Source organism: Candoia aspera, chromosome 1, assembly GCF_035149785.1.
Source record: "Candoia aspera isolate rCanAsp1 chromosome 1, rCanAsp1.hap2, whole genome shotgun sequence".
Lineage (NCBI taxonomy): Eukaryota > Metazoa > Chordata > Lepidosauria > Squamata > Boidae > Candoia > Candoia aspera.
Window position 1 is genome coordinate 100279003 of NC_086153.1, and position 27922 is coordinate 100306924.

General features: G+C 34.8%; 1 protein-coding gene across 5 annotated transcripts in view; it reads left to right on the top strand.

Moving 5' to 3' along the window:
* FAM184A (family with sequence similarity 184 member A) overlaps positions 1-27922 on the top strand; it is a 71209-nt gene that overhangs the window by 38413 nt on the left and 4874 nt on the right. For 3 of the 5 annotated variants that reach the window (XR_010068435.1, XM_063310611.1, XM_063310621.1), the window contains 8 exons: positions 135-281; positions 8394-8606; positions 11108-11261; positions 12956-13083; positions 15781-15965; positions 16412-16558; positions 19807-19924; positions 20665-20769. Coding sequence is in view for 2 of the 5 variants with exons in the window: in XM_063310611.1 (XP_063166681.1) it covers positions 135-281; positions 8394-8606; positions 11108-11261; positions 12956-13083; positions 15781-15965; positions 16412-16558; positions 19807-19924; positions 20665-20769 (1197 nt within the window). In the remaining 3 variants the exon portion in view is untranslated. Of the gene's footprint in view, positions 1-134; positions 282-8393; positions 8607-11107; positions 11262-12955; positions 13084-15780; positions 15966-16411; positions 16559-19806; positions 19925-20664; positions 20770-27922 lie in introns of those variants that run through there. The other 2 variants (XR_010068438.1, XR_010068437.1) reach the window with 2 other exon arrangements.

The window sequence follows — 27922 nt, forward strand, 5'->3', positions numbered from 1 at the left end:
AACTAGTTGAAGGCACAAATATGTGTCTTAATAAAATAATGTTGTATTGATTAAGACTATGCATTTCAACAAGGTTTCTACAGTGTTTTAAAAGCTAGAATAAGTTTTAGTTCTGTCTCTTTTTTTTCAGGCAGGAATGTACAAAACTCAGAGAAGAATTGAGACTTCAGCATGAAGAAGATAAAAAGTCAGCAATGACACAACTCTTGCAGCTAAAAGAGAGAGAGAAAAATGCCACCAGAGATAGCTGGCAGAAAAAAGTAGAAGATCTTTTGGATCAGGTACCCAGAATAATTAGTTGATAATTCCACTTTTAGGTGATTATAATCTGAAGTGAGCTTTGTTGTTGCAAAATTAATTTACTTAAAATTTGATAAATAAGAGAAATCATTTGTAGATTTGTCCAGCATTGTGTCTATACATGACATAATATTTTTAAATTATTAAAAATAGGAACATGCCATACAGCTGTGGCAAACTAGAAGACTGCCTATAAAGGTTAAGACGTAGTTCAGTTCTTTCCAATGTATAATGTTAGTTTAGAAAAATAGGCAGGAACCACCCCAAGTTTAAGAAAAATCTAGAGTAAAATATTATAATTTTTTTTAAAATTTCCTCATCTATTTAATTTTCTCATCTATTTACATCTATTTTCTTTTTCAAAATTTTGAACTACTCATAACATAAAGCATGAGAATAAAATTTTAAAAATAAAATCATGAGATAGCTTATTAAAGCAATCATTACAATATGGGTAGCAGTAATTTTACACAACTTATAAATCAATGTGAGAACTAAAATTGAAAATTATGCATAACTGAAACATGTATTAATGTTTACACTGATTTCATAAAGCAACCAAAGATATATACATACATGCCGAACTGAAGGTTTCCGGTAATACCACTCTTGATTGTAATGCTGAAATAGCATGCTATGTTAGAATCCACATGGTTTATAGAAAATATTCATTGGATTCTTCATACCAAAAAATACTGCCTACAGAATATTTTTAATAGGCTCTAGACAAATAAGTCAATATACACAATTAGAGATTTGCAAAAATCATAGTACTTGGCACAGCAGGGAATTTACTAAAGCTTATTCCAGTATAATTTCAGTTGATGCACAATTTTCTTCTGCTAGCAGCCACTGGAGGAAGAATTTATCTTCTTTTGTTCTATCACAAGTTTTAAGAATTTCAAACTGAAGCCTCTTGCATTTCTTTTTCGCAATTAGATGTCATTGAAAACAATAGCCAGCAGATAGATGAACACAAATTGAAATCATGAGGCACACACATATACACTAAGTTTCAATAGGATAAGAGATGTACATTTCTGTGTTCAATTTACACATTTTAGACATAAATAATAGCAAAAACATAGGTTTGATCCTGGAATCCTATAGAGAGATTCCTAGGATTGTCCCACTGAATTCAGTGGAATTTCTTCCAAGAATACAAGAATAAGATTGCATTGTTAGATCATTAGATAATAGTAAGAGTTTATTTATGCTTTCCTCACTAAGAGAAAATAACATTGTTGTAGACTATATAATGACCAGTAAAATAAACAGCCATATAAAGTTTTGAACCTGGTTTTTAAAGTATGCATCTGGAAATATATCTCTCTAGTTAACCAAGGAGTGTGGATCCATCTTAGTTATGGTCTAATATAGGATTTCATTTTCAGTAAAGGAAGCAGGTTTTGCCATTAGGTATAACAACAAGATCTCATAGTTTTTCTGAATTAAAATATTTTTTGTGGCTGAGATTTTCCGAATTAATTTCATTATTTGCTGATTACTCCTATGAGATTGGTTCAACAGCTAGAAATAATAATTTGATTAGTGCATAATTTTCATAATTATTTATTCTCTTTGTAAATTTTGATTTTGATAAAAAATTAATTAATTGATTTAGGAAGTATCATAAATCAGTAAGCATCTTAAGGTTTTTAATAATTTGATTGAAAAATCAAACAATCTAAAATGACTGGAGTATGAATCATGTATCCAACAGTGAAATTATCCATCTTTCAGTTTTAATAACTGTAGCCTTCATATCCATGTTGCATTTAATGTATACGGTGATGTACCACTTATACATGCTGACAGTACATCTTTAGCTTGTTAGTAAATGGCAGTATACAGTACATTTGAAATGTAATTTTGCTATGGAGCATATAATATTATAAAGAAAGGTCATATTTAAAGAAGGAAAGAAGGAATTTATTTATGAATTAATTTGGGATTGGCAATAGTAAATTATGTTGCTAAGTTATTTTAAAAATAAAAAAATCTGTATGTTCACTATTGAAAAATATAGCTGAACATTTTTTTCAAATTTATAAAGAGATGTGCTAACAAATGTATTTGCCTATTCTTCAGGAATTTCTTTATTAAGTATGCAAATACCAGTTGGGTTGAAAGAAAAAATAATTTCAAAAAGAAACATATAATTCTGAAACATTTACCATTTTCCCAATTTTTATCTTTACAAAAGATACAAAATATTTTTATTAAGGAGATTTTTATATGTGTTCAGAGGATTTATATAACAAACCATAGCAAAACTGTTTTATATTATTTTTTCTCAACATATTTCCCTTATTAAATCTATTTGAATGATCTGTATTTTACTGTCCCTTTTCTATTCCATCTTCTTAGTTATTTCTGAATTATTTCCTTTATTCTTGTGATCTTTCCTTCATAGCGGCACTATCTTGGTGAAGCTTTGCATAAATCTATCAGCAATGTAAGTGAGTTGCACTTACAGTTTGTACACAAGGGCATGCTTGTACTTCTCAGCTTGCATACTGGGCAATGTTGCTTTAAAATCTAATCATTTGAAATAATATAATTAAAATGTTCATGGAAAGAGATTACATATTTTCATAAAAAGCTGTGATCTGCATTCATTATGTTTGTGTTCATATTTGATATCAGATATTAGGCATTAAATGTAGTGAAAAGAAGCTTGCAGCTAATATATTTGCATATTACCTAGCCTTTTATAAAGCATGAAGTAATGCAACTCAGTTATGGATGAGCTACTATAATTCATTTTCTTGTTTCTACAAAAATATGGAAGACAGTAAATGAGATCCAAATAGCTATGTACAGGATACGGTGCATACGTACATTCTTTATTTTTCTCTCTGCAAAGCAGTGTTTTGAAAAAGTCCAAGAATATTAATGTGTCTGTTATCTTCTGACTATCAAAACAATTGGACTTCCTCTGACATTCAGTTATTGTAGCAAAGAGTTTATGGGCAACTTCCTTATCTATGTCACAGTTTGGTAATGCGAAATATCTCTTGAGCTACAGTATCATAGATTTGTCTGTTGCTTTTTTCTGTTTTGATGCAATCCTATAGATGTTTTCTCAGAAATAAGAAACTTGAGATCAGTGGTCCTTATTCTCAGGTAAGGAAGTATAGGATTGCAATCTCCATGGTTGAAACAAGATTAAAATCATTGGTTCCAGTTCTAGATAACCACTATGTAACTTAAAAGTAGCATGCACACATCCAGAAGATTTATTCTGGCAGTCTTTCAATTCTAAGCCAGCTATTGGTTCATATAGATGTTCAGTTCTAGTAGAAATTTTCAAAAATATTAGAATGCATGCATGTATGCAACTAGGAGTGCATATAACTGTTTGGATTGCAGCCTGGGAAACAAGAAAATAGCATTTCCTAATGTTATTTATGTCTGTGACTAGAGTGGTGCAAAAAAGGTTGTGGCTGAAACTTCGGAACAACTGTTCCTACTTCGGAATGGTGTTCCAACTTCAAAGTGAATTGTTCAAGTAATCTTATCTTGAAATGGAAATTGGAATTGTCCCATTTCAAAGTCATAGCACTTTTGGTATAGCTGTTCCAAAATCAAAACAAACATTCCAATAGCATAGCAAGATGTTACAGTGTTGTAATATTTTGGCCACAAAACACATTCACACTTCTGTCTTTGTCTTAAAAAATTAAACAAAGTGTTAACTTAAATTGAATATAAAAGAAAAACATTAAAATATACATTTCTTTCCCAAAAGTGAATATTCAAGATATCAACACTGATTAACCCAATTACATTATTGCCATCACTGTATTCTACATTAGAGAGGTAACTCATTATTGTTGTAATCAAGTGGTGGCACTGATTTGATAGACTGCATGTTTCACACAAGTTGAAACACCTAATTTTTGTCAATCTCCTTTAGTTGCTTAACCTGCTTGACCCCATCCTCTCCCAAAAGCCTTGAGGAATTGAATAGGATATGATGTATAAAGCTACAGAAGGATTAGGGTTAGAGGGATTGGCAAACATTAGGCATCCCAGCTTGTGAGAGTAAAGCATTTTTCACTAATACAAAAGTACCATTGGGTATATTTCTGGGCAAACATCAATATTTCATGCAGCTTCACAAATCTAATTTTCCTTGTTCCTCTTCCTTCTTCAAAAGGGAATAATGAATTTATAAAATTGATTTGTTTGGGTAAAATGATTTATTTCATGCATGCTTGCATTCCACATTAAATATGTCCTTACATTTAAAGGGGCTGAATGTTATGCTTTTTTTTGGGGGGGGGGGTATTTCTACTTACACCAAAACATTAATTAGGTATAAGGTATGTTCCTTGTTATGGTAACAATATATGTAGTTTTCATTATTAATACATTGTTGTTAGGGTTTTAATAAAGAACGGGATTCATGTCTAATTCTGATTGGTGCTGCAGAGTGACCAGGTGAATATTGATTACTGTCAAAGGAAATAAATTAATTGTAGCATGTGTGTGATTAGAGCTCTATTAAAGCCTATAATGATCCAGTTCTAAACTGGGTAAAGTAGAACCCAGCAATTGTGGAAAATAGATTTACTGCTGAGGTAAACATTGTTAAGCAATAGGAAGAATTTTACTACTGCATTGTGTTTGGATGTGCAGCATTCAGATCCAAAGTGGGAAAGGTGCTTCAGATCAGGCATGGGCATGCTTACTATAGCTGCCAGTAGCACCCTTAAGAAGCTACACCTTTTCTACAATAGCTGTGCAGTCCCAAGGTATTATGTTTTTGATTTTAGGAGGAACAGTCCTAGGAAAACACATGTTTGCATTTAAGAGGCATCAAGGAGACAGCGATAGGGTGTAACAGCATATTTTCCATGATCACTTCCATTGGATTGATTTGAAATCTTATAACTATAAAAGTTTGATACAGTTTAAATGAAGCTATATTAATTAATAACCATCTCTTTAGGATTATTTTTAGCCTGCCATATCATTGCACAAATCTAGAGACTATGATGGTTCTTCTATCAACTCTAAAATTATTATTATTAAACACTATTCGGTAATAAAGATTTCTCAGCTTCTTAGAGTCTCCATTGCTGATTCAGGGAAATGTCATTTTTTCCCATCTGATTCACTTATTAAAAGGATCTTAACTTTAAAATTTCCAGAGGTTCCACTGATAGTGAGGATTCAAGTATCCTCAAAGGCTTGCATCACAGAGAGCTAGAATTTAGGAGAAATCCTCTGCTTTTTTAAACCCATTGCTTCCATTTTTGTTCAACAGTGACATTTACCACAGGATGCATAGACAAGGAGATAAAGTGAAGCAAGACTGATGAATGAGTAACCCTTCACTCTCTAGACTTTCTGACTTTCGAAAATTCTCAGTAAATACTGCTTTTCCTTCTACTACCTGCTTCAAAACAGCTATCTAGTTCTGCCACACAGTTTTCTTAACTAGTAGTGATGGACTAACAATATAAAAGTACTAATTCAAATCAGTTTGTCCTACAATTAAGCTATTTGAAAGCTGATACATCATGAATGAAACTAGCGATGTTGCCTGTGGTCTTTACTGTTACTTTCTGTGAACTTATAATAGTGATAGCACCAATATGTGTAGCTTTCTGTTGCTCTAAACACTAGTGCAGTTAGTTGAATAATACACATTGTAGCTATTTGATAGGCTTTTTTAAAATCAAGAACCCTAGAGAGGCCATTGGCTCAAATTATGTTTCCAACTATAGTTCTGAAGCTGGATGATCTTTCAGAGATGTGCTAGTGCAGTGGTTCTCAACATGGGCCATGCCATATTTCGGGGGGGGCGGGGGGGTCACAGTCAGTTTCTGAGGGAGCCGCTCAAACTTAACTGCCAGGCATATGATCAATTTGTCATAATCCTCACATCTCATTCTCTGTGCTAGTTTCAGCAGCATAAATATTGACAATTCCCACAGTTTACAATAAATACCTTAACAATGACTATCAGGGGGGTCAGAGAAGTAAATGAAGCTCAGAAAGGGGCCATAAGCAAGAAAAGGTTGAGAACCCCTGCTGTAGTGGATCCTGCAGTGCCCAAGGAATTGAACTATAGTGACCTCTAAGATTGCTTCACATCCTATGATTCTATGATTTTATAAAAGAAAATTGTGTGGTGGAAGAAAAGTCAAATTAAAATTTATCAGAAATATAACAGAAGATACTGAAATAGTTGCAATCACTTTCCCATTGCACAGTAGGTCAAGGAGGTAATTTGCATTCCACATTGCCCTAAGCAAAGTACCCCTCTTCTGTTGAAGCAGCCATGTCCTAGGAAGCTTGTTGTTTGAGGGGTTCCTGAGATGGTCAATGCATGTGTATGCCCAGACAGAACCTCTTTGGGGACTGCTGATGAAGTAAAGCAGCTCTGCGTGCACAGACATGTGGAGACAAACTGAGAAAGTCCTTGAAGTACCCACACTCTCCTGGAGGATACAGCTTTCTCAACACTTCAGTGATGGATACTTTGTTCACACTCTTGCATTTGGCAAAGTGCCTTCATAGACTTGGCACAGCTGTAATATGTTTGGCATTTATATTATCTTGTAAATGTATGCATAATAGAAATTCTAAATCTGAGTTAACTTGTGTATTAATCCTTTCATCTGTATACAGGGTATTTGTACCTTCACTGAATTATTTGTGAGTTCATCTGTGTTAAAAAATTTACTGTCATATTTGCACTGATCATATGAACTAGTTTAAATCAGTTTGTCCTACAGTTAAGCTATTTGAAAGCTGATACATCATGAATGAAACTATTGATTGTGCTTGTGGTCTTTACTATCGCTTTGTGTGAACTTGTAATAGTGATAGCACCAATATAGTATTATGGTGATGTAGGGACATTGCAGGCTATTATAGTGTACTTTCAGGTTTTGATAGAAAGAATGCCAACTGGAAGCAAAAGCAGTATTACTCTTCCTTCTGATCTTGGCCTCAGTAGTATTATTTTCTCCAAATCTCAGTCCATAACCTGAACTGCCCAGCCTGCTAATATTCTGTAAGATCTGTACATTACTCTGCATGGCTAGCACCTCTGTTGTCACTCAGTTTGATACTGCATTTTAGGAAATCATCTAAAACGTATGAGTTATGCCACAAACTCATAATATCGGAATAAGGAATTACAAATCAGTTACTTTATTTATTGCATGTACAGTATATACCATCTTTCCTCCCAGAGCTTAAGGCAGTGTACATAGTACTTCTGGAGCTTTAGTATAATGATAAGCTTGTGAAATGGGCTTGGTTGTGAGATAGTACCTGATGTACAGTCATGAACTGAGCAACATGTCTGAGTACAGATTTGAAGCTGGGTGTCCTTAGTCCGTAGTCAAACACTCTAAGCACTGCAGTACGTTAAGTACAATATATGTTTGATTATTCTTTTTCAGTGTCCTAAACAATTCTAGAGTTAATATAAAAGTCTGATATTTCATTTCTTAAAACATTATTAATAATTTACTCCATAATCCAAAAATAAGATTGTAAACCCAATTTAATTCATTAGGACTTCTTCCCAAGTAGGTGTATCAAAGATTTTGTCATCTATTATTTTTATGAAGCAATCCTTTTGAGCTTTTAAGGAGACTTAACTCTTACCTAACAAGCTGTAGATACAATACAACAGCTGAATGCTTTGAACCTGACTTTTAGATATCTGAGAATGTCACAGACAGTTGGGGAGAGATAGTTTATCGAATGCAAAGCAGCAATCTTTCTAGTAGTTTTCCTACCTTTTTTATCATAAATGTTTGTTTCACGTTATAATGTTTACCTGAACATTTGCTAAAAGAAATGTGCTATTGAACGACATATGCCAGAACACAGAGATGTGATGTTAAAAAAGATGCAAGAATTTCTGTGAGCATTGTAAATTGCCTATCGTATCCCAAACTGCTTGATAAAGTTTGCAATTGTAGTTGTTCAGTGGATTAGTAACATATTTATAGATTTCTGTACTTTTCCAAATTTTAACCATAGTTAAAAAATCTATGCATAAACAAGTTGAATATCATTCTGATATTCCTGTTGCATTTTGCTTTTCTGTGAATTAGATCACTCTGCTAAAGCAAAACCTAGAAATGCAACTTTCACAGTCTCAGACCACAATGCAGCAATTGCAGGCACAGTTTAGCCAAGAGCGACAGAGACTGGCGCAAGAAATTGAAGAACTGGAGCAAGAGCATCAACAGAGACATAAGTCCATGAAAGAAGCACATATCCTGGCATTTCAGAACTTGGAAGTAACAAAAGGACAAGAGCAAAAGGTATCACATATTTTCAAATGAAAGGCCACCAAAAAAGAAACAAACATAAGCATTATTTTATTTATTATTTATTTATCAAATGTTTATAGCCACCCATCTAACAAGAAGTAGCTCTGGATGGCATACAACAATCAAATAAAAACAATTATATAAATACAATAATTAAAAAATATAAAACAATCATTATTAAAAAGTAAAATATACAAACCACAGGCATGGAGAGTGAATATATCAATAGTGGAGCCATCTTAAGATGTTATTGGTTCCCTGGGATCCCCAAGCCTGGTGACATAACCAGGTCTTGAGGGACTTCCGGAACATTAACAGGGAGCTAACCTGACTTTGGGGGGGAAGAATGTTCCATAAGGCAGGTGCCATAGCAGAGAAGTCCTGCCTCCTGGGACCCATCAGATGTAAGTCCCTGGCAGATGGTAAGGATACTTATTCTTTATTTTGGACATCCAAGAGATTTGTTTATCCCCCAATCATATGATACTAGAAATCTTAAACATTTTTACCTGTTTAACTGTATACCTCAGGACACAGTTGCAGAGAAATACAAAGAAAAAAGGTCAATTTTATCTGAACAATAATTAGAGAATACATAGAGATATTTTTCATTAAACCTCATCAAAGATATAACAATATATGATTTGATGAGCTTGCCCATTTTCCTAAATACTTTGTCAGAAACTTGGGAACGTGGAGCATTTATATTTTTCTGCTAACATTGCAAAGATGGAGAAACCCTGTGATAATATAAAATTGAATTATCCCTTAAACTGCTAGTAAAATGTTATCCTTGTTGATCAGTTGCTGGTACACTATAATATTAATACAGCGAAAATATACCATCCCGTTGCACTGATATTTTTACATATTTTTAATTCTAGTATGTACCCTACCGTTTAAAAATGCTTTATTTCTTTAGCATTACAACATTAAAACTGGGATATTCACAAATTTTTTCAGCATAGAGTGACAGCTAATGTCCAGATCAAGGATCCCTATTTCACTCCTCCTATCGGTTTTCTGTTTTTCTCTCCAGCAGGCACACTGTATTTGGTAGTTAATGAACAAGCTCAGTCCCCACTGATTTCACTTTTTTCTCCCTTAATTTTTTTTCCTAGATGTTTTCTTGCAGTCCATATAAACAGTGGATTTTCATTATTTATTTATTTATTTAATTATTTATATCCTGCCTTTCCTACAAGAACTCAAGGCAGCATACGTAGCACTCGCTCTTCCAATTTTTTCCTACAATAACCCTGTGAGTTACATTTGACTGAGGAAGTTACTGGACCAATTCACCCACCGAACTTCTTTGACTTAAGGACACGCTTGATCTTGAGTCTTGCGGTAATCTAACATTTTTGTCAGGGAACAAGGCCAAGAACCATGCCGAGCCAGCATTCCAACTCTAATTCTTTATTATTCTTACCTTATACGCAGAATCTTGCCAGATTAAGGCTAATCACTAACCTAAAGGAAAATAACCCTGAAGGGCTCTAGGGTGGAGCTACCTTGAACCTCTTAACCTTCCCAGCAACAGAGTCCAGGCTGGGAAGCCTCTTATCAGTCCAGGATGCATTTCCCCCCCTGGGAACCAGCAGCAGTGCTGGAATCCACAACATCACCCCTGCCTTCAGGAACACATTCCATCACAATTTTAGCCCCTATACCCCACAGGCTTTCATACCATATGAATCTTTTTGCTTCTTTAAAAATCTTTAACAATTATTTACAAAAGATAAAAAACTTAGAATAGCATTGTCTATACATATATTTCAAGACAATATATTCTGAAGCAGATACATTATTTTTTTTTTCAGTCTGAGGGCAACAACTGGCCTTGTAGAAATCTGCAAAATATTTTGAGTTTAAAACAGACTGTTTGACAGTTCCAGAAATGTAGTGTGTAGGTATAAATTGTAGAATTATTCCTCGTATATTTAATAATTATCTCTTTCTGTCATATTAAAGATTCTAATTCATTAGTTTTGGGAAGGGCTCTGAGGGCTGCATTCAAGTTTTTTAAGGGGTCAAATGCTGACCTGGGGCCTCATATTGATCAAATAAAAATTGGATGTGCAAAATATAGTCTATAGTTTAAAAAAGAAAAAAGAGGAGGAGCAGAAAAAGGAAAAATGTTAGGGAGGAAAATATATATAGTCATATATATATAGTCATATATATAGTCATAAATTTAGATCCAATTTCTTGAAAGTCCCTTTGTTTGCCTCTCTGTTGAAAGATTTTGCAATATTATATAAACTTTTAAGATTAAAAAACTTTTATTTTACTTTTTTCAAAACTACCTCACACATTTTGGTCTGCAATTGTTTTGGAACCCACCTACTGTGCTAACTGGCATTCTGAGCACAACAATTTATTGCATAAGATAGGCAAGCTGCAGAAAAGATTCCATAAGGTAAAAACCTAAAAATAATTTTATCTGTCTTAATTGTAAGAATATTTTCATATTCATCTACTTCCCTTAGGAGCTTGAGGAACACTTGCAACAGAAGCATTCAAAGGAACTTCAGGCACTGAAAGAGGCACACAGACAAGCCATGGATGCTTTCAAAATAGAAATGGAACAAGAAATGCAGACCCTTCGCTTTGAATTGGAAGATGAAGGGAAAGCAATGCTTGGTACTGTACTGTACTTTCATGTCACAGTTTAAAATGTAAGCTTTGATTTAGAGGGCGGATATAATTTGCTGCCTGATACACAACCATGGAGGGTGTTGGATTTGGTTTTGCTAACAATACGGAAGTGGTTTGCCATTGTCTTCTTATGGGATGTTTTTCTGACTTCCAAGTCTAGTTTATAGCCCTAGGCTTTCTTGGTGGTTTCCAATGCAAAAATTTAGTCACATCTGACTTTATAAGCCTTTTTGAAATCAGCCAAGCTTCCCTAGGTCATCTGCAGCTTTGTGCATTTGGAGTACATGCAGGTTTTTTAGATGAAAAATAGGAGTGTTCCTTGAAGGCTAATTAATACCTCACAGTTTATAACATAAATTTAATACTGTGGCATAATTGTCACAATTCTTGTGATTTGTCATCTCTTAAATCAGGTTGATGACTCTGCTGTGAGATTTTATATAAAGATTTCTGCCAGACTAAATAAAGACCTTTCCATAGTTGTTTTAGATAGATGTGTTCTGTTTTCTTATCCTGGACTATATTTCTGTCTTTCCTTTTTCATTATCTTTGATAATAGCAGTTTCTTTAGTGTTACCTTTGTATCTATTTCTTTTTCACCATCAACATTAGTGCCTCATTCCCCAAAAAATAGAGCCAAAACCGGACCATAGAAAGCTAGAGGGAAGTATCCACATGATTGGAGAAATTCAAGGTTTGCAAAAATACAAAGCAGTATTAAAAATTCCAAAAAGACACAATTCACTAAAAAAAAGTGCAGTGTTGATTGTCAATCATCATCAAATTGAGTATTAGAAAAGAGAATACTGGCTTAAAAGGAAGATAATGATTTGGTTTCCTTGAGCCTTTCACAAGTTATATAATGCACTTTCCTTGTATGATTTGCTTATGCTGGTTGCTATTATCATCATCATCATCATCATCATCATCTATGGTTGGTTTTATCATCATCATCATCTATGGTTGGTTTTGTTTTTGTTTCTACTTTTAGAATACATAACTGCTCTGGTTTTAAAATATTTGTTTGCTGCTTTGAACCTGCATGGTAGAAAAGATTGGGTTGTAAGTCTTCAAACATACATACATAAAATACATACATATTATGTAACTATTCTGGAAAACAGTATGATTGGACCTTGGAAAAGGAACACTCCTTCCAGAAGGAGAAGTTATATTTCCAGTCAAGTAATATCAAGATAATAAAGGATAAAACAGAAATTTAAAATGTCATCCTTTCTTTTGGTATTTTGCCATTATGAGTTTCCTTCCAAATTCACTAGTGCTATACACAATTCTCCTATAGGAAATACAGATACTTGGATATGAGCAATTTTACTAATGCTTGTCACATTTTGAACTGGCTTTCTTGCTTGAGTGACATCAGAGCAAATACTCATCTTTTGAAGAACAAAAATAAATAGAAACTATAGTTCACAAGCACTATAAATATGGAAGACAGGAGTTGTATTACTCTTAATGAATATCAGGGTGATATGTCTATTACAAAATATTTTTCCCACTGAAGGATGGGAAATAGTAGGGAAATCAATGTGCAAATTATGCCATTTGAAAAATAATTAAAGATGTGATGCATTAACTAAATGGTGATAGTATGTATATATATATCAGAGTTTTTAAATATTATTTGTGAAGTATTTTTTAATCTTTGTATCTCTCAGCATCTTTGCGCTCTGAACTTAATCATCAACATGCTGCAGCAATTGATCAGCTAAGGCACAATCATCAACAAGAAGTAGCAGCAGCTAAAATGGAACTTGAAAGAAGCATAGAACTCAGCAGGCACCAGGTACATATTTGTGCTATATCCTAACCCAGGGTTCCTCAACTAGGGTTCCGTGGAATCCTAGGGTTCCGCAAGAGGTCACTAGGGATTCCCTGGGAGATCATGATTTATTTAAAAAATTGTTTCAAATTCAGGCAACTTCACATTAAAGAGGTAAGTTTCATTCTTTATTTTTAGTTTAAGAACACTGTTAGTGCATATATACAGGTCCACACATGAAACAAATATAATAATGTTGCAACTTCTGGCCTAAGTTTGAGCCTGAATGTGCAGGGGTTTCCTGAGCCCTGAAAAATATTTCAAGGGTTCCTCCAGGGTCAAAAGGTTGAGAAAGTCTGCCCTAAAGAACATAAACATATTTTTAAGCTATGGCACAGAGTGTTTGATCTCTAATATGTCTTTTTGATCAAAAAGTAATAGAAAAGGCATTTTGATCAAAAGTAAACATATAGTATTTGAGTCATTTCCCAGTTAAAACATTTGAATTGAGTTACATCATCTGTCCAGCATTTCTTTAGGCATTTTCTGGGTTTTTAAGGTGAATTGGTATCTAGCAAGGATTATTGTTCACCACTGTTGATCTGTTTGTCATGTAATATGGCCAGCTCATTGCCATTTCATTATATCACCTACTGCTGTCTGTTGGCAGATCCATATACAGTATTTCTTTTATCACATGTTACGTTCAGCATTTACTATTCCAGGCTACTATGTGGAACTTTAAACTTTTGTGCTGTGTTTGGATTTAATGTCCAGGTTTCACAACCATGTATCAGTATACACTAATTGTGAATTAGTATTAAGTAGTATGTTGCTTTTAAATGCAGCATGAAGGTGTCTACATGCTCTCCAACCTAGTGTGGTCTGGTTCAGAATTTCTTCTACACTATCACCCTCTCTGGTAATCTTTTGACTGAGGTAGTTGTGGCTATTATTCCAAAGATAAGTAACAGAATTAAATGACAGCAGCAAATTATCAGCCTTGAAAATGAACTTGAAGTCACAAGTCATGTTTAACAACTACTCCCATGCTTTGCCAATAAAAATTGAAAATCATGAACTGCAGAAAGTCATCTATCTATCTATCAGCCCAGATCAATACACTGCAGGATGAAGACCACTTCACTGAAGATTATGGAACCATAATCTACCATGCTGGTCCAGTGAGAATCAGTAGATAAATATTTTTTGATTTCTCATTCCAGGGCTGAGAGAGAATGGCAGGCCCAAAGTCACCTTGCCAGCTTCCAGGCATAAGAGAGGATAAGAACCTGCATCTCCCCACTCTGGCACCTTAACCACTAGACCACACTGGCTGATAGTATGACAGAAATATAGACAAACATTTAGATATATACATAATAGAGATAAAAATATTATGCACTGCCCAGCTTCCCTGCTTTGTCAGTCTAGGGGTGCCAACTCTATTTGAATCCAGTCTACCCACCCCACCCCACCCACTCCCCATACAGACAAATTTGTGCATGTGAGAAGCTATTCTATGTCATGTAATAGTCATAGTTAAAAAATACATATGAACAAATAACTACTAATTAAAATTGCCTGAAAAATAAAGTACCCCATTATTCCATTAACTGATCTTTCATCTTCACATGTCAGCCATTGACTCTCACAGAAATATACTACAATACATTCCATTCCCTCTCTCCAGCAAAAAAGAAGATAAAAACAGGATATAGATGAGTTAAAGAGATGAGATAGTTGTATCAGGAAGGAAAGGAAAAAGAAAGTGAGAAAAAAGGATTAGATGAGGCAAGGGGAAAATAAACAGGGAAGGGGAAATAAAGAAACTCTGTTTAAGAATTATGAGAGGGTTAAATTAAACAAGCCTCCCAAGCACCAGCTAATTTTTATGCTCAGCTTTGAGATCATCCATCTCTTTCAGCAGCAAGTCTACAGTCGTTTGTACCAGCACCCATTCAGAATGCTCAGTATATTTTATACTAAGGTCCATAGGCTTAGAGCCAGATACTTTATGACTGAAACTTCACTCACAGGATGCTTCTACAGAAGAAGGGCTGGAGGTGATTTTTCTGACCTTTCCTACCCCTTGTGTTTCCCTGAAAGAGGTTTGGGGATTGCAGGAGAAATCTGTAGTGTTTGTTAGCTTTAGGAACCGCATAAGAGATTGTGGCAGTAGAAGCATCTGCTGAACTAAAGAGAACTTTAGTTCAAACAAGACATTTTATTTGCAGAAGAGAAAGTCTGGATATAAGCAACTATACTGAAATATGTCTTGGTGCTAAATACAGGTAAAGGCAGAATAACAGAGATAATACAATAATTATAGACACTACCAAACCTTTCAGACAAATAGCAGAAAACTTGGATTGGGGGACATGCTTGGCAATAGAAGGTAGTCTGTCTGAGTCTGGAGGGAAGTTGTGTTGGCTGAAAAAAAGCACAGCTCTGTCTCAAAATTCAGTTGCAGTCTCATAATTCTTATTCAGTCCTCTCTTTAACTTTATATCTGATTTTTCACAGATGAAAGAAGAATAAAGAGAAAACATGAATCTTCTAATTTAAGGGGGATATGTTACTATTTAACTATTCTATTTCTAAACACAACCTAAACTATTAACAAGGAACTAGAAATATTTAAGTGAAAGAATTGATTGTTTATTCTGCAGAAATGAGTGCACTAGATAGAACTGTTATAAAGTATTCTTTGCTTATTAGGAAAAAGAATTTATGTGCCGAGTATCAGATCTACAGGATGAACTGAGACATCGAGACCACCATATATCAGAGTTGGATAAGGAAACACTTGCTTTGCATGAGAACATAAGTGCATTAACCAAAGAACTGGAGTTCAAAGGGAAGGAAGTTCTACGAATACGTAGCGAATCTAACCAGCAAATTAGGTATGAGTATTTGTGATGTCAGGTAACAAGTTCTAATTAATTCAGTTCCTAAAGATAATAAAGGTCAGCATTTTTTTAAAATTTATATAGAATATTTTAGGCAATCAAATTCAAACTGTTGTATCCATCTAAGCCTGATATTGATTAATGTAACTGTACATTTAGGCTGGGATTGCCTATCATATGGCATTGCAAGTTATTCTAGACATTAGCAACTGAAAAGAGCTATCTTGACCACTTAATTAAATGGATTTTCTTGCATTCATTGTTAAAGCATTAAAGGAGATGACAAAAATTATATAAATAAGATAGAGGTTGGAGAAACACTAATAATTTTGTAATTATCAGTATCACTGTGCACAAAGCCTTTTCAAATATGGAAGTCAAGATTAACGAAGCCAACTGACATAAGAATAACTGTTTTTAACATAAAATGAATTAAACAGGCTACATGAACAAGATTTAAGCAAGAAACATGAGAAAGAATTGGATGTCATGACAGCTGACCACATCAGAGAGAAACAAAGCATGCTGGCAGATTTTAATAAGACCCAAGAGCTGCTCAAGGAAATTAATTCAGCTTTGCAAGTTTCGTAAGTTTTACTACCTTGAACAATTTCATATATGAGCTGAGTTTGAGTGGAATGATATATAATTATTATTTATTTCCAATTGATACTGGAGAGGCATAGGCTTGTAAAAGTACATATAACTGAGAAGCTTAGTGTATCCACTAACATTGACAGGACAGTTTCAATGTACAGGGAATGCAGAACTGAACCCACTGGAAAAAATAGGAAGAAATCCAATTATAATTCCATTCAACCCTTGTAATATATTCTGTGTTGGGGGTTGATGCAAAAGTGTAAGGGATTAACACACTGGGAATTCTCATAAAATCAGTCAGTTGTTAGGACAGCTAAGTGATGCAGTTCAAAAACATAGTCTCACAAGCTCCTAAGACAAGAGGCTGGATATCAGTGAATCAGAAAATGATCAAGGATTTCTCAAGTTTTCTCTATCACTACCACTGAGATGATATCTTTGGATCAACCAATGGTGATCTGATTACATAATCCCTTTGATTTGAAGGATTAACTGATTACTGAATCTACTCCTCCTCCTCTTTCCTTTGTCCTCTGTGGTATTTTGCCTTGGCAATGAAAATGTTGGGAACTGTTCCCTGTGATTACCATAGTGCTACATTTTCATAGCAATAGTGCTGCAGATTAGGGATCTGCAAAGCTCCATTGTTCAGTAAAGGAACATTTCCAATGTCTCCTGAAATGCTGTAGATAAATAGGTAAGAAGCTTCCTGGAACCTCAAAATCAGAACAGAGAAGTCAGATTAATCAGCTTTGCCCTGGGTAAATCTTTCTCAACCCCTTTCTTCCTCATGATCTGAGGTTCAGCCAAATTGAATGCATACCCCTGCATAAAATAAAATAAATCATTTTATTACGACTTCTGAACATGACACTAAAGATGCTTGGTAAGCCTCTCATACTATTTTTGTGCCTCTGTTTAAGGTGATGCAATATTTTAAAAACTAATAATTCCCATATTACATTGTTATTTATATTAATGATTTTAATGGACTGTGTCTTCCCTTAGGCCACCATATGTTCCTTATATTTCTGTGTTCCATGTTTCTCTTTGTAATCGTATAATTTTATGACACTGAAGCTATATCTTCTAGTTAATTTTCCAGTTTATTTCCAAATTATAGAGCACTGTCTTATCTTAAAATAGTCTGTTTTCTCATAGCTTTTTGGATAATTTTATTACTGGGGGAAAATATAATGACTTTGGAAAAAATGCCAACTAAGCATCTTTTAAAAATCTCAAGTGTTATAGCTACTGACTAATAGTTACTAGATATCTTTGTAGTGCAAGGACATTATAGATTGTGTAAATTCTAGTTGCTCAGCTGTTACTCACCTGAGTCTGAAGCATAGAGAAGAATGTATGATGAAAGCTTTTGTATAGGTATGTTTCTTTTAAAATTGTAAGGTCCCATTTGGAATGAAATTTGAACTGGCAAACTGCTTGAAATAATATTTCTTCTATTTAATTTTTCCTCTTGTAATAAAGAAGTATAGAACTTTCTGTAAGTCAGGGGAATAGTCTAAATTGCCTCTTTAAGTAGGGTAGAAGATTTCATACAATATAATAGTATTTATCATAAAATATAATGAAATCATAATTAGTTTTACTACATATTACCCAAATTTTAGAGCAGTAACTTTAATAACATGAACACAAATAAAAGCTGCAGATTTTAATGAAGTAAAAACATGTTTCTTAATAGTTTTTAACATTTCCAAATACAGTCTATTTGCATTTAGGGAATAAAACAGTTGTTGTTGTTGTTGTTGTTGTTTGGAAGTTGAATTTGAAGAAAAGGTACATTCTTTGAGAGCCAGTTTGTTCTAGTGGTGAAGGTACCAGACTAGAAACCAGGAGTCTGTAAGTTCTAGTCCCGCCTTAGGCAGGAAAACCAGCTGGGTGACTTTCAGCCAGTCACTCTCTCTTAGCCCAACTCACCTCACAGGGTTGTTGTTGTGGGTAAAATAGGAGGAGGAAGGAGTATTAGATATGTTCCCTGCCTTGAGTTATTTATAAAAATAATAAAGGTGGGATAAAAAAATCTAAAAAAAAAAAGAGTTCCATTAATATGTGAACATAGCTGAGTAGAACATATGCTTGATAGCTGTGAACCTAAGAAGTTCTAGTATAAAGCTTGAGGGGACAGTGTCAGCAACTTTTATGAGTGTTAATGATAAAACCTGATTAAAATTATGAAGGACTTTTAAAGCCAAAGCAGAATTTTAAATTAGATATAGTAAGAAAAAAGCAATTGGGATGCTTGCTATAAATTTGGCATAAGGTCTGAACACCTCTCACATATTCTGCATCAACTGAGATTCATAAATTGGCAGTAAAAAGAGTCATATAAACAATGTACTTCAGCAATTTAGCCAGATACTCTATTAGAGACCAATGTCCACTTTCTTTGCCTTGGGCCACAGAGCAAGTTGGCAAAAGGCCTGCAGCTATTAAAGTCATTGAGAGGATAAAATTCAGGTTTCAGTATACGTATTCTTCAATGTATATATATGTATATATATGAATGACACACACACACATATACATACATATACACACCCACCCACCCACCCACCCACACACACACACACACACACACACACACAACTCCCATCAGAAAACAGGCTCTGCAGCTCTACCCAGATCATCTCCATCTCCAGGATTTAGCTTCAGTTTCATCAATGTTCACCCTTGTCTGTTAAAATTCGTATAAAAGTACAAAACTAGATAGCAATCTAAAAGGTTAATTCAAAAGTTATTAACCTTTCTACAAATGCAAGGATCTGTTTTCTTGACCTTTCAGTATAACTTTTCTGTAAATTAATTTGCTTATTTCTGCTCACTCCTTTAATGCTTCACTATCTTTTTAGAGCTTTTCTACAATTAATTTAATTAATCTTTCTGTGGTGTTTTGGCTGCTTATACTGACTTGTTTTTTGGTTGTTAGCGTGATACTTCCTCATACATTAGTTGATTCACTAATTTTATTACTGAGGTTATGTTGTTTCAACTGTTAATTGTGTAAGCATTTTCTTTAGCATAGCCAACAAAGAGATCTGTTTATAGATAGAAAGCTGTATCTCTTTTTATATACAGTATAATAGATTTATGTATTTATTTATTTATTTAATCAATCAATCAATCAATCAATTTGATAGTATGATTTTATGGTATTATCTTTTAACTTTGATCCCTTATTAATCCATTGGTCATACTTTTGTCTTCTATAAAGTTTAGAAGAAATGGAAGATAAATATCAAAACAGGGAATCAAGGCCAGAAGACCTGCAGCTTATTGCAGAGATGAAAGACCTGATTGCTGAGAGGGATCAGCTGATAAAGAAGCTGATTGTAAGATAGTTTGGTGGCCTTTGTTATGAGTATGTCAGACACTAATATTTTTTTTGTCCAATCTCTGGAAAAATAACTAATTCTAAAATAGCCATTATGTGTGAAAGACAACAATCTAAATGAGAATGACTTTTAATTTGTTTTAATCTCAGTTATCTAAGATGCACACACAATTTCACATCTGTTTTTGTGTTCTTAAACAGTTGTTCATAATTTATTCATTAAAATAATTTAATTCTATGTAGTCTGTATATTCTGTTTAGGAAAAATGTGTGCTGAAAAAGATACTCCTAACATGGTATCTTTTTGTACTATGGATAAATCACAATCCTAAATGGATTTTAAAACATTGGGGGGGTTACTTTTTCCTTCCTGGTTGGCATCTATATAATCAATATTTATTTTTAATATGTTTCCTAATAGCATAATGTTCTGAGTTTTGCTGGTAAGGACCTGCTAACATGTACCCCTTGCAGCTTCCTGTATCTCAAATAGGGGAGAGCAAAAAATAATCTTATAAAATCTTTGTACAAAGTGAGAATGCTGCTGCTGCTGTAGAGAAGGGTTCTAGAAATGCCACAAATTATCACATAAATGGAACACATGTTGCCAGTCTTAGTTCAGATTCAGCATTTTCATATTTGAAGTAAAGATTTTTGTGTGAATATTATTTGATTATAATAGCTTAATAATAGCAGTTATTGAATATATTGAAAATGATACTCTTTTTTCTTTATTAGGATGACAAAAAATTCTATCAACTTGAACTAGTCAATAGGGAGACTAACTTCAACAAACTGTTTAATGCAAGTCCTAATGTTGGTGTTATTAATCCTCTAGTAAAGGTATGCAACATAATTCCTTAAAAGTAGAAAATGTGGGTTGTTAATATTACAAAAAAACAAAAACAAAAGTTCAGTAACAGCTTGAGTAAAATTCCAGGCAATAGCACTGATTGGGAATGGGCAGGGTTTCCACAATACTGTCAATTTTTCTTTTCAGTGAAAAAGTTCCTATATGATTTTGTACATTAGAACTGTGGCTGTTAGGGGATTTTACGTTGTGTGTAATTTAGAGTAATAGGTTTTAAACAGGACATAAAAGTGTGCTTATATATTTGTTTAACATAGGATATTGAGGTTTTTTTTTAAAATAACATTTCCTTCAAGTCAAGCTCAACCCTTGGTGACTTCCTGGACACATTGTATAATTCTCTTAGCACCAATAAGTAGTGATTCTTTCATGCTGATGGTGAGCAATCCAAGCACTAATCTATTTTGAGCTTGTTTAGCATTTGAGATGGTTCTGCCACCTAGGCGGGAACTATACTTTAGAATGGTTTTATATTTTCTTAAAAACAGTTTCGTTCTTGATCATTTTCTCAAACTACGTTGGTAATTCGACCCATCTTTGCAACTGCACTTTGATTGCTAATAACCTCTTTGAAAATCAAATGTTGATATTTATTTGGTTTAGCAGTTACTAACACTGCAGTGAATTAGATAGAAAAACATAGTAGAAGTTATCACTATAAGATTGCTTCTCTTCTCTTCCTTCATCTGGAGCTTCTGTTGTAACAAAGTCTCTTCCATGAAAGGGAGAAATACTTTGTTACATAGCAGCAATTCAAGATTCAGAGCATTATCTATTTGCAGTTATCTCTCTTAAGTTAGACAATACTATTTGAACCGATTTTTGATTACAGAAGTCAAATCTACTGAGCTGGGTAAAATGCTGGCTGCAGCATTTCTTCAACGAGCCAGTCTGGTCTAGTGGTTAAGGCTCCAGGCTAGAATCCAGGAGACTGAGAATTGTAGTCCCATTTTAGGCATGAAAACTGGCTGGGTGACTTTGGGCTGGTTGCTCTCTCTCTCAGCCCAACTCATTTCACAGGGTGGTTGTTGTGGGGAAAATAGGAGGTGGAAGGAGTACTAGGTATGTTTACCACCTTGAGTTATTTATATAAAAGGGGGGGGGCGGGATAAAAAAAATCTAAAAAAAAAGTCCTTTGCAGATTATCTTTCCAATGTTTGTAGAATGTATGTTCGTTAGCTAATTGTTATAAGAGAACCAAACGCCTTTCCCCAGAAGAAAAAGCAATGGAATCCATATTGGTCCAAAGGAAAAAAACTCAAAATCCACAGTTGGAAAATACCGTTATTGGATCCATTTAAAGTATCACAAAACTATGGAGAGTATATGCTATGTCCTGTTTTGGTATATAAAGCAAATAATATTTAATGTTAGGAAATACAAATTACAGTATTACTGCTAAAATAATGTCTGATGTAAAGATAGTACACTTTAACAAAATTATTTGTGCCATCTAGTGGAAAAAATTATAATTTTCATACTTCTGAATATGAAACTGAGTTAATAATAGTCTGCATTGCTTCCACACTTAGCCCCTTTTTCTGCAGTAGTCATCTAATGTTCATTTACTTTTTACAGAAGATGGCAATGATTGATACTTCCAGATGATGTTCTCATAGCACCACAAATCATGACTATAATGCAGAAAGTGAACATCTTTCTAGAATCTCATGCTTGGTTAAGTGCACTGTCTCTTCCTTTAATGAGGCCCTTCATCAGTTACATACACGTGTTTAATTTTTATTGTACAAGATATGTACACCATAGTTTTGATTTGAGAACTGTTCATCTTTTCCTACATGCAAATGTAAACTTACCTCTTGATTTTTAAGTTTGTTTTGTCAGCTTTGACACTGGAAATACCTTTATATCCTCCATGTCAGTGTTTCTCAACGTTGGTAACTTTAAGATGTGTGGACCTCAACTCCCAGAATTCCCCAGCTAGCCATGCTAGATGGGAACTTCTGGGAGTTGAAGTCCACACATCTTAAAGTTACCAACGTTGAGAAACACTGCTCTATGAAATTTAATTATATTTTTCAAACCATCTTTTCTAGACATTTGGACAGTTCTTTTGATTCAAAAAGAGAAGGAAGGCAAGCAGTTGAAACTGGTGTGTCCCAGTTAAAAATAATTAAAAAGATCTGCTCTGGAACAATTGCAGAATGTAACTATTCCGGCATACATTTTGAAATGCAACAAAAGAGGAAAAATAAATAAGTTGAAGATCAGTATAAGGATTGTAGTATTAAAACTAAATCCTATATGTTTATTCAAACATAAGCTCTGCTGGGTTTAATAAGATTTCTCTTTCCCCTTTATAAGTAAAGTCTGAGCAGAGAGTAAGACTGATACAAAATGTCTTTGCAGTTACAAATGTATGGCAGACTATAGAAAAAGAAGAAGTATCCTCAGTGTGCTACCCCTTTCTCAACACCTTATTTTTCCCAACACCTCACTGAAAAAAATATGTAGTATGCATGTTCTTTTCTTACTAGATTCTTTTGTCTTTTTGTGGATAGAAAGATACCTTGAATAGTAGAAAAACAAGGCTGATTGCAAATGATTACAAATGAATTACTATCATTTGCACTGATATAATATTATGTAAATGAGGCAGAATGATTGTACAGTGAAAGCACTGGCTGGAAGCAACCTGACAACATCATAGTCAAATTGCTGCAATCCATTGTTTTCTGCACTGCGCTCCTAGGTTTTGTTGGATCAGATTAATAAACTTTTTCCCCCAAAAATAAAATACCGTGAGCCCAGAGAAGATAACAAAGCACTGTTGCATTGTTTCAGACCTCATTCATTTATTAATAATTTCCTTTTAGTGGGTTTTTCCTGACTCTGCTTCTAACAGCAACATGGCTTGCTTAATGGGCCCAGTCTGTTGCCACTGCAATTCTTTTTTTTAAAAAAAAATTTAAGACAAGAATAAAAGCTATGAAAAAACAGAAAACTTCAAAAAAAGAAAAAAGAACTAAAAGGTGTGAAAACACACGAGAATTTTTTTTCAAAATTACAGAAATATGTGACTTCTGACTTTTAACAGCAAGTACATACAAAAATTTCCATAATCTCTTACTCTGTTAAACCAAAAACACATTATTTCTATAAATCATTCCACTTTAGCACATTATAAAAATCACTAAGTACAGTTACTCCCCTCTTGTTGTTTATTCGTTTAGTCGCTTCCGACTCTTCGTGACTTCATGGACCAGCCCATGCCAGAGCTTCCTGTCGGTCGTCAACACCCCCAGCTCCCCCAGGGACGAGTCCGTCACCTCTAGAATATCATCCGTCCACCTTGCCCTTGGTCGGCCCCTCTTCCTTTTGCCCTCCACTCTCCCCAGCATCAGCATCTTCTCCAGGGTGTCCTGTCTTCTCATTATGTGGCCAAAGTATTTCAGTTTGGCCTTTAATATCATTCCCTCAAGTGAGCAGTCTGGCTTTATTTCCTGGAGGATGGACTGGTTTGATCTTCTTGCAGTCCAAGGCACTCTCAGAATTTTCCTCCAACACCACAGTTCCAAAGCATCTATCCTCCTTCGCTCAGCCTTCCTTATGGTCCAGCTCTTGCAGCCATATGTTACTCCCCTCTTATATTAAAATAAAGGAAAAAATCATATAGATTTCCCCCCCAAAAGATAACATTTATTTAATTATTCCCTTCCTACTAGTATTCCATACATTTCTATCTACTATAATAAGAATCAAACTAAAAAGCACGTAAATTGTCTGCCATTATACTTAATAGTACAACAGTTTTAATCATCTTAATCTTAATAAACCCAAAAAACAAAAACAATTCAAAACAGTAGCCTTAAATCAAATCCTTAAAACCATCCAGATAAACATTTTTATACCCTAATAATCTTAATCCAAATCCTTAAAAGCAAGTAATATCAATTGAACCCTTAAAGCAATCCAGATAAACATTTTTAACCCTTATCACACTTCAAAATAAACCAGAGCATTTACATATCCCCACAATGTGCACAGAGCTTTTCTCTTGAAAAAATCAAATAGCCCAACTGCCCCACTCAAAAATTCCAGCTTCTCTTCAAAAAACCTCCCATACATAATGACCCCTTCTTTTTCATGGCATTCCACCAGAAAGTCAATTTCACTTATTGCTTGCAAATCTCTCTATTAAATTTCTTCAACTCCACTATCCAATCTTCATCCAGCATCTCAATAGACATTGACTCCCTGGAGAATTGTACAGCTAACTAAAATAGCATTATATGTTTAGTTCTGTGAAGAATCTTTCAGTTAAATTATAGGAAAGCATTGCTTTGCAAAACTACAGGGCTTTTGTTTAGAAGTAACCTAAAACTGGATAGTAACAGATCGTCAGCTGAGAAGATTTAGTTGGGGAAAAAAATCTTCCATTTAAGCTATAACAAAATGAAGGAAATTAGACTGTATTTTTTCCTAACTGAAAAGAATCAAGGTGATACTTTTTTTTACCTTTTTTTTAAAAAACAAAGATACAGTTTCAAAAGAGATAATATCAGAAAGTACACAAGGACAATTACTTGTTATGCAAAATGCTCAATATAACATTAATAAAAGATAACACTGAGTTGTTTTTATGATATGATAAAGTATCTTCGAGCTTAATGCCAAAATCTCCATTATATTATTATAAATACTAAAAAGGGGGGGGGGGAAGAAAAAAAACTACTAAAAATAGTATAGATGAGTATTTAATTTTTGACTTCCCCCTTTGTGCTCCAACCGATTTACAGTATTTTTAACATAAACTTTAAAATCCATACTGTTAAGTATTTGTATTTGCCTTACTGTGTGATATATAGTATATATGAAGCCATTCTTGCTTAAATTTCTATTATGTATGTAATAGGCCATACTTCTTTTAAATAGGGTTAAATAATTAGTCTTTGGCCAGAGTAATTTAAATTGGGGCTTCAATAGGAATTGGCAGTGGGCTCAGCAGATTGTCTGCTGGCATAAGTTTCAGTCAGCTCAAGTTTATGTAGTGTTTTTATTTCCCATTTTATTGTATATGTTATAATTCAAATTGTATTTTTTAGTATGTAAAAAATAATAATTTTGTTGTAAATCATCTAAAGGACTTTGGCTATTGGGTGGTTTAAATTTTTAATTAAGTAATAGCAATAGATAGCACTTTAACTCAGTCATAAAGAAGAGCCTTCAGTAGTTCCTGGGCCATTTACAATATATTAGCTGTTCATTACAGCTTACTGTTAATTGATAAACATACTGTTTTTCTCACCTGCTTGATGTTCAAGAATGTAAAACAATGAATTAATTGTGCCTAGTGGGGCATAATAATTATGTTTCAGTTGATGTTGAATCTCAACAAAAGTAACAAAAAATATATATATACTTGAATAATTTTGAAAGCAGGAAGCAGAACTTTCTGTGAAAATTTAAAGGTTGTGGTATATATCAAAACCTTAGTCCAATCAAAAGATTTGTCATTTTTAAAGAATTACCTTAGAGAATGGGTCACTTGAGTGGGATACTGTGTGGCTACTAGAAGTAATTTATTCAACTCTTCACCTGTTTTTACTCAATGGGCAGAATATAGGAACTTTGGTACCAATATGGCAACATCTGCTATATTCTCTCATCAGTTAAATCCAGAAAAATAAATAATTTTTTTTATTTATTTATCAAATTTATCACCACCCATCTCCCCTGCAAGGAGGGACTCTGGGCAGTTCACAATAAAAGCCTCACCACCATATAATATATCAATAAGGAATAAGATATAAATATATTAAAATATAGTAGAATCCAGATGGCTAAAGTTCTCTCTCTGACCACAAGCAAAACAAGGCAATTCTAAGGAGCTAGCCATCCCCAGGAGGAACTATTTTCGTTCCTGCCCCAGGTACGATGACAAAGCCAGGTTTTTAATTTTTTGCGGAAGTCCAGGAGCGAGGGGGTCTGCCTCAACTGTGGGGGGAGAATGTTCCAGAGGGCAGGCACAGCTTCAGAGGAGGCATGCTTCCACGACCCCGCCAGATGGAACTCTTTAACAAATGGGATTGGTAGCATGCCCTCTCTGCATGCTGGGGTGGGATGGGTCAATGTGATGAAGATGAGATGGTCCCTCAGGTAGCCTGGCCCCATGCCATATAGGGCTTTAAAGGTCATAACCAACACCTTGAATTGGACCCAGAAGCAAACTGGCACCCAGTGCAGCTCACGCAGTAAAGGTGTTACGTGTGCCACCCTTGGGGCACCTAGAATTACTCACATGGCTGCATTCTGGACCATCTGTAGCTTCCGGATACTCTTCCTGGGTAGCCCCATGTAGAGCGCATTACAGTAGTCTGTATGGGAGATACTCAGGGCATGAGTGACTGTTCGAAGGGCCTCTCGTTGCAGGAAAGGGCATAACTGGCGCACAACACAGAATTGCACAAAGGCCCTCCTGGCCACGACTGCCACGTGCTCTTCGAGCAGGAGACATGAGTCCAGGAGGACCCCCAAGTTACAGACCAGATCTGTCTGGGGCAATGCAACCCCATCCAGAACTAAAGATGACAATTTCCCAAGCCGAGGAGCCATTAATCCACAGCCACTCCATCTTACCAGGGTTCAGCTGAAGCTTGTTGTTCCCCATCCAGGCCCCCACAGCCCCCAGACACTTGGAGAGGGTGGTCACGACATCACTTACTTAACCTGGGACAGAGATGTATAATTGAGTATCATCCGCATATTGATGATACCTCATCCCATGGTGACCGATGAGCTCACCCAGTAGTTTCATGTAGATGTTAAAAAGGAGCAGAGAGAGAACCGAGCCCTGTGGAACCCCACAAAGTAGGGGCCACGGGGTGGATCTCTCACTCCCTATTAACACCGACTGAGACTGATCCTGGAGGAAGGAGGTGAACCAGCGCAAAACCACGCCACCCACCCCCAATTCCCTGAGTTGGTGCAGAAGGATACCATGGTCGATGGTATCGAAAGGCACTGAGAAGTCAAGAAGAGTGAGGATGGATGCACTGCCTCCATCCCGCTCCCGCCAGAGATCATCCATAAGTGCAACCAATGCTGTTTCCATCCCATAGCCAGGTCTGACACCTGACTGAAAGGGATCTAGATAATCCGTTT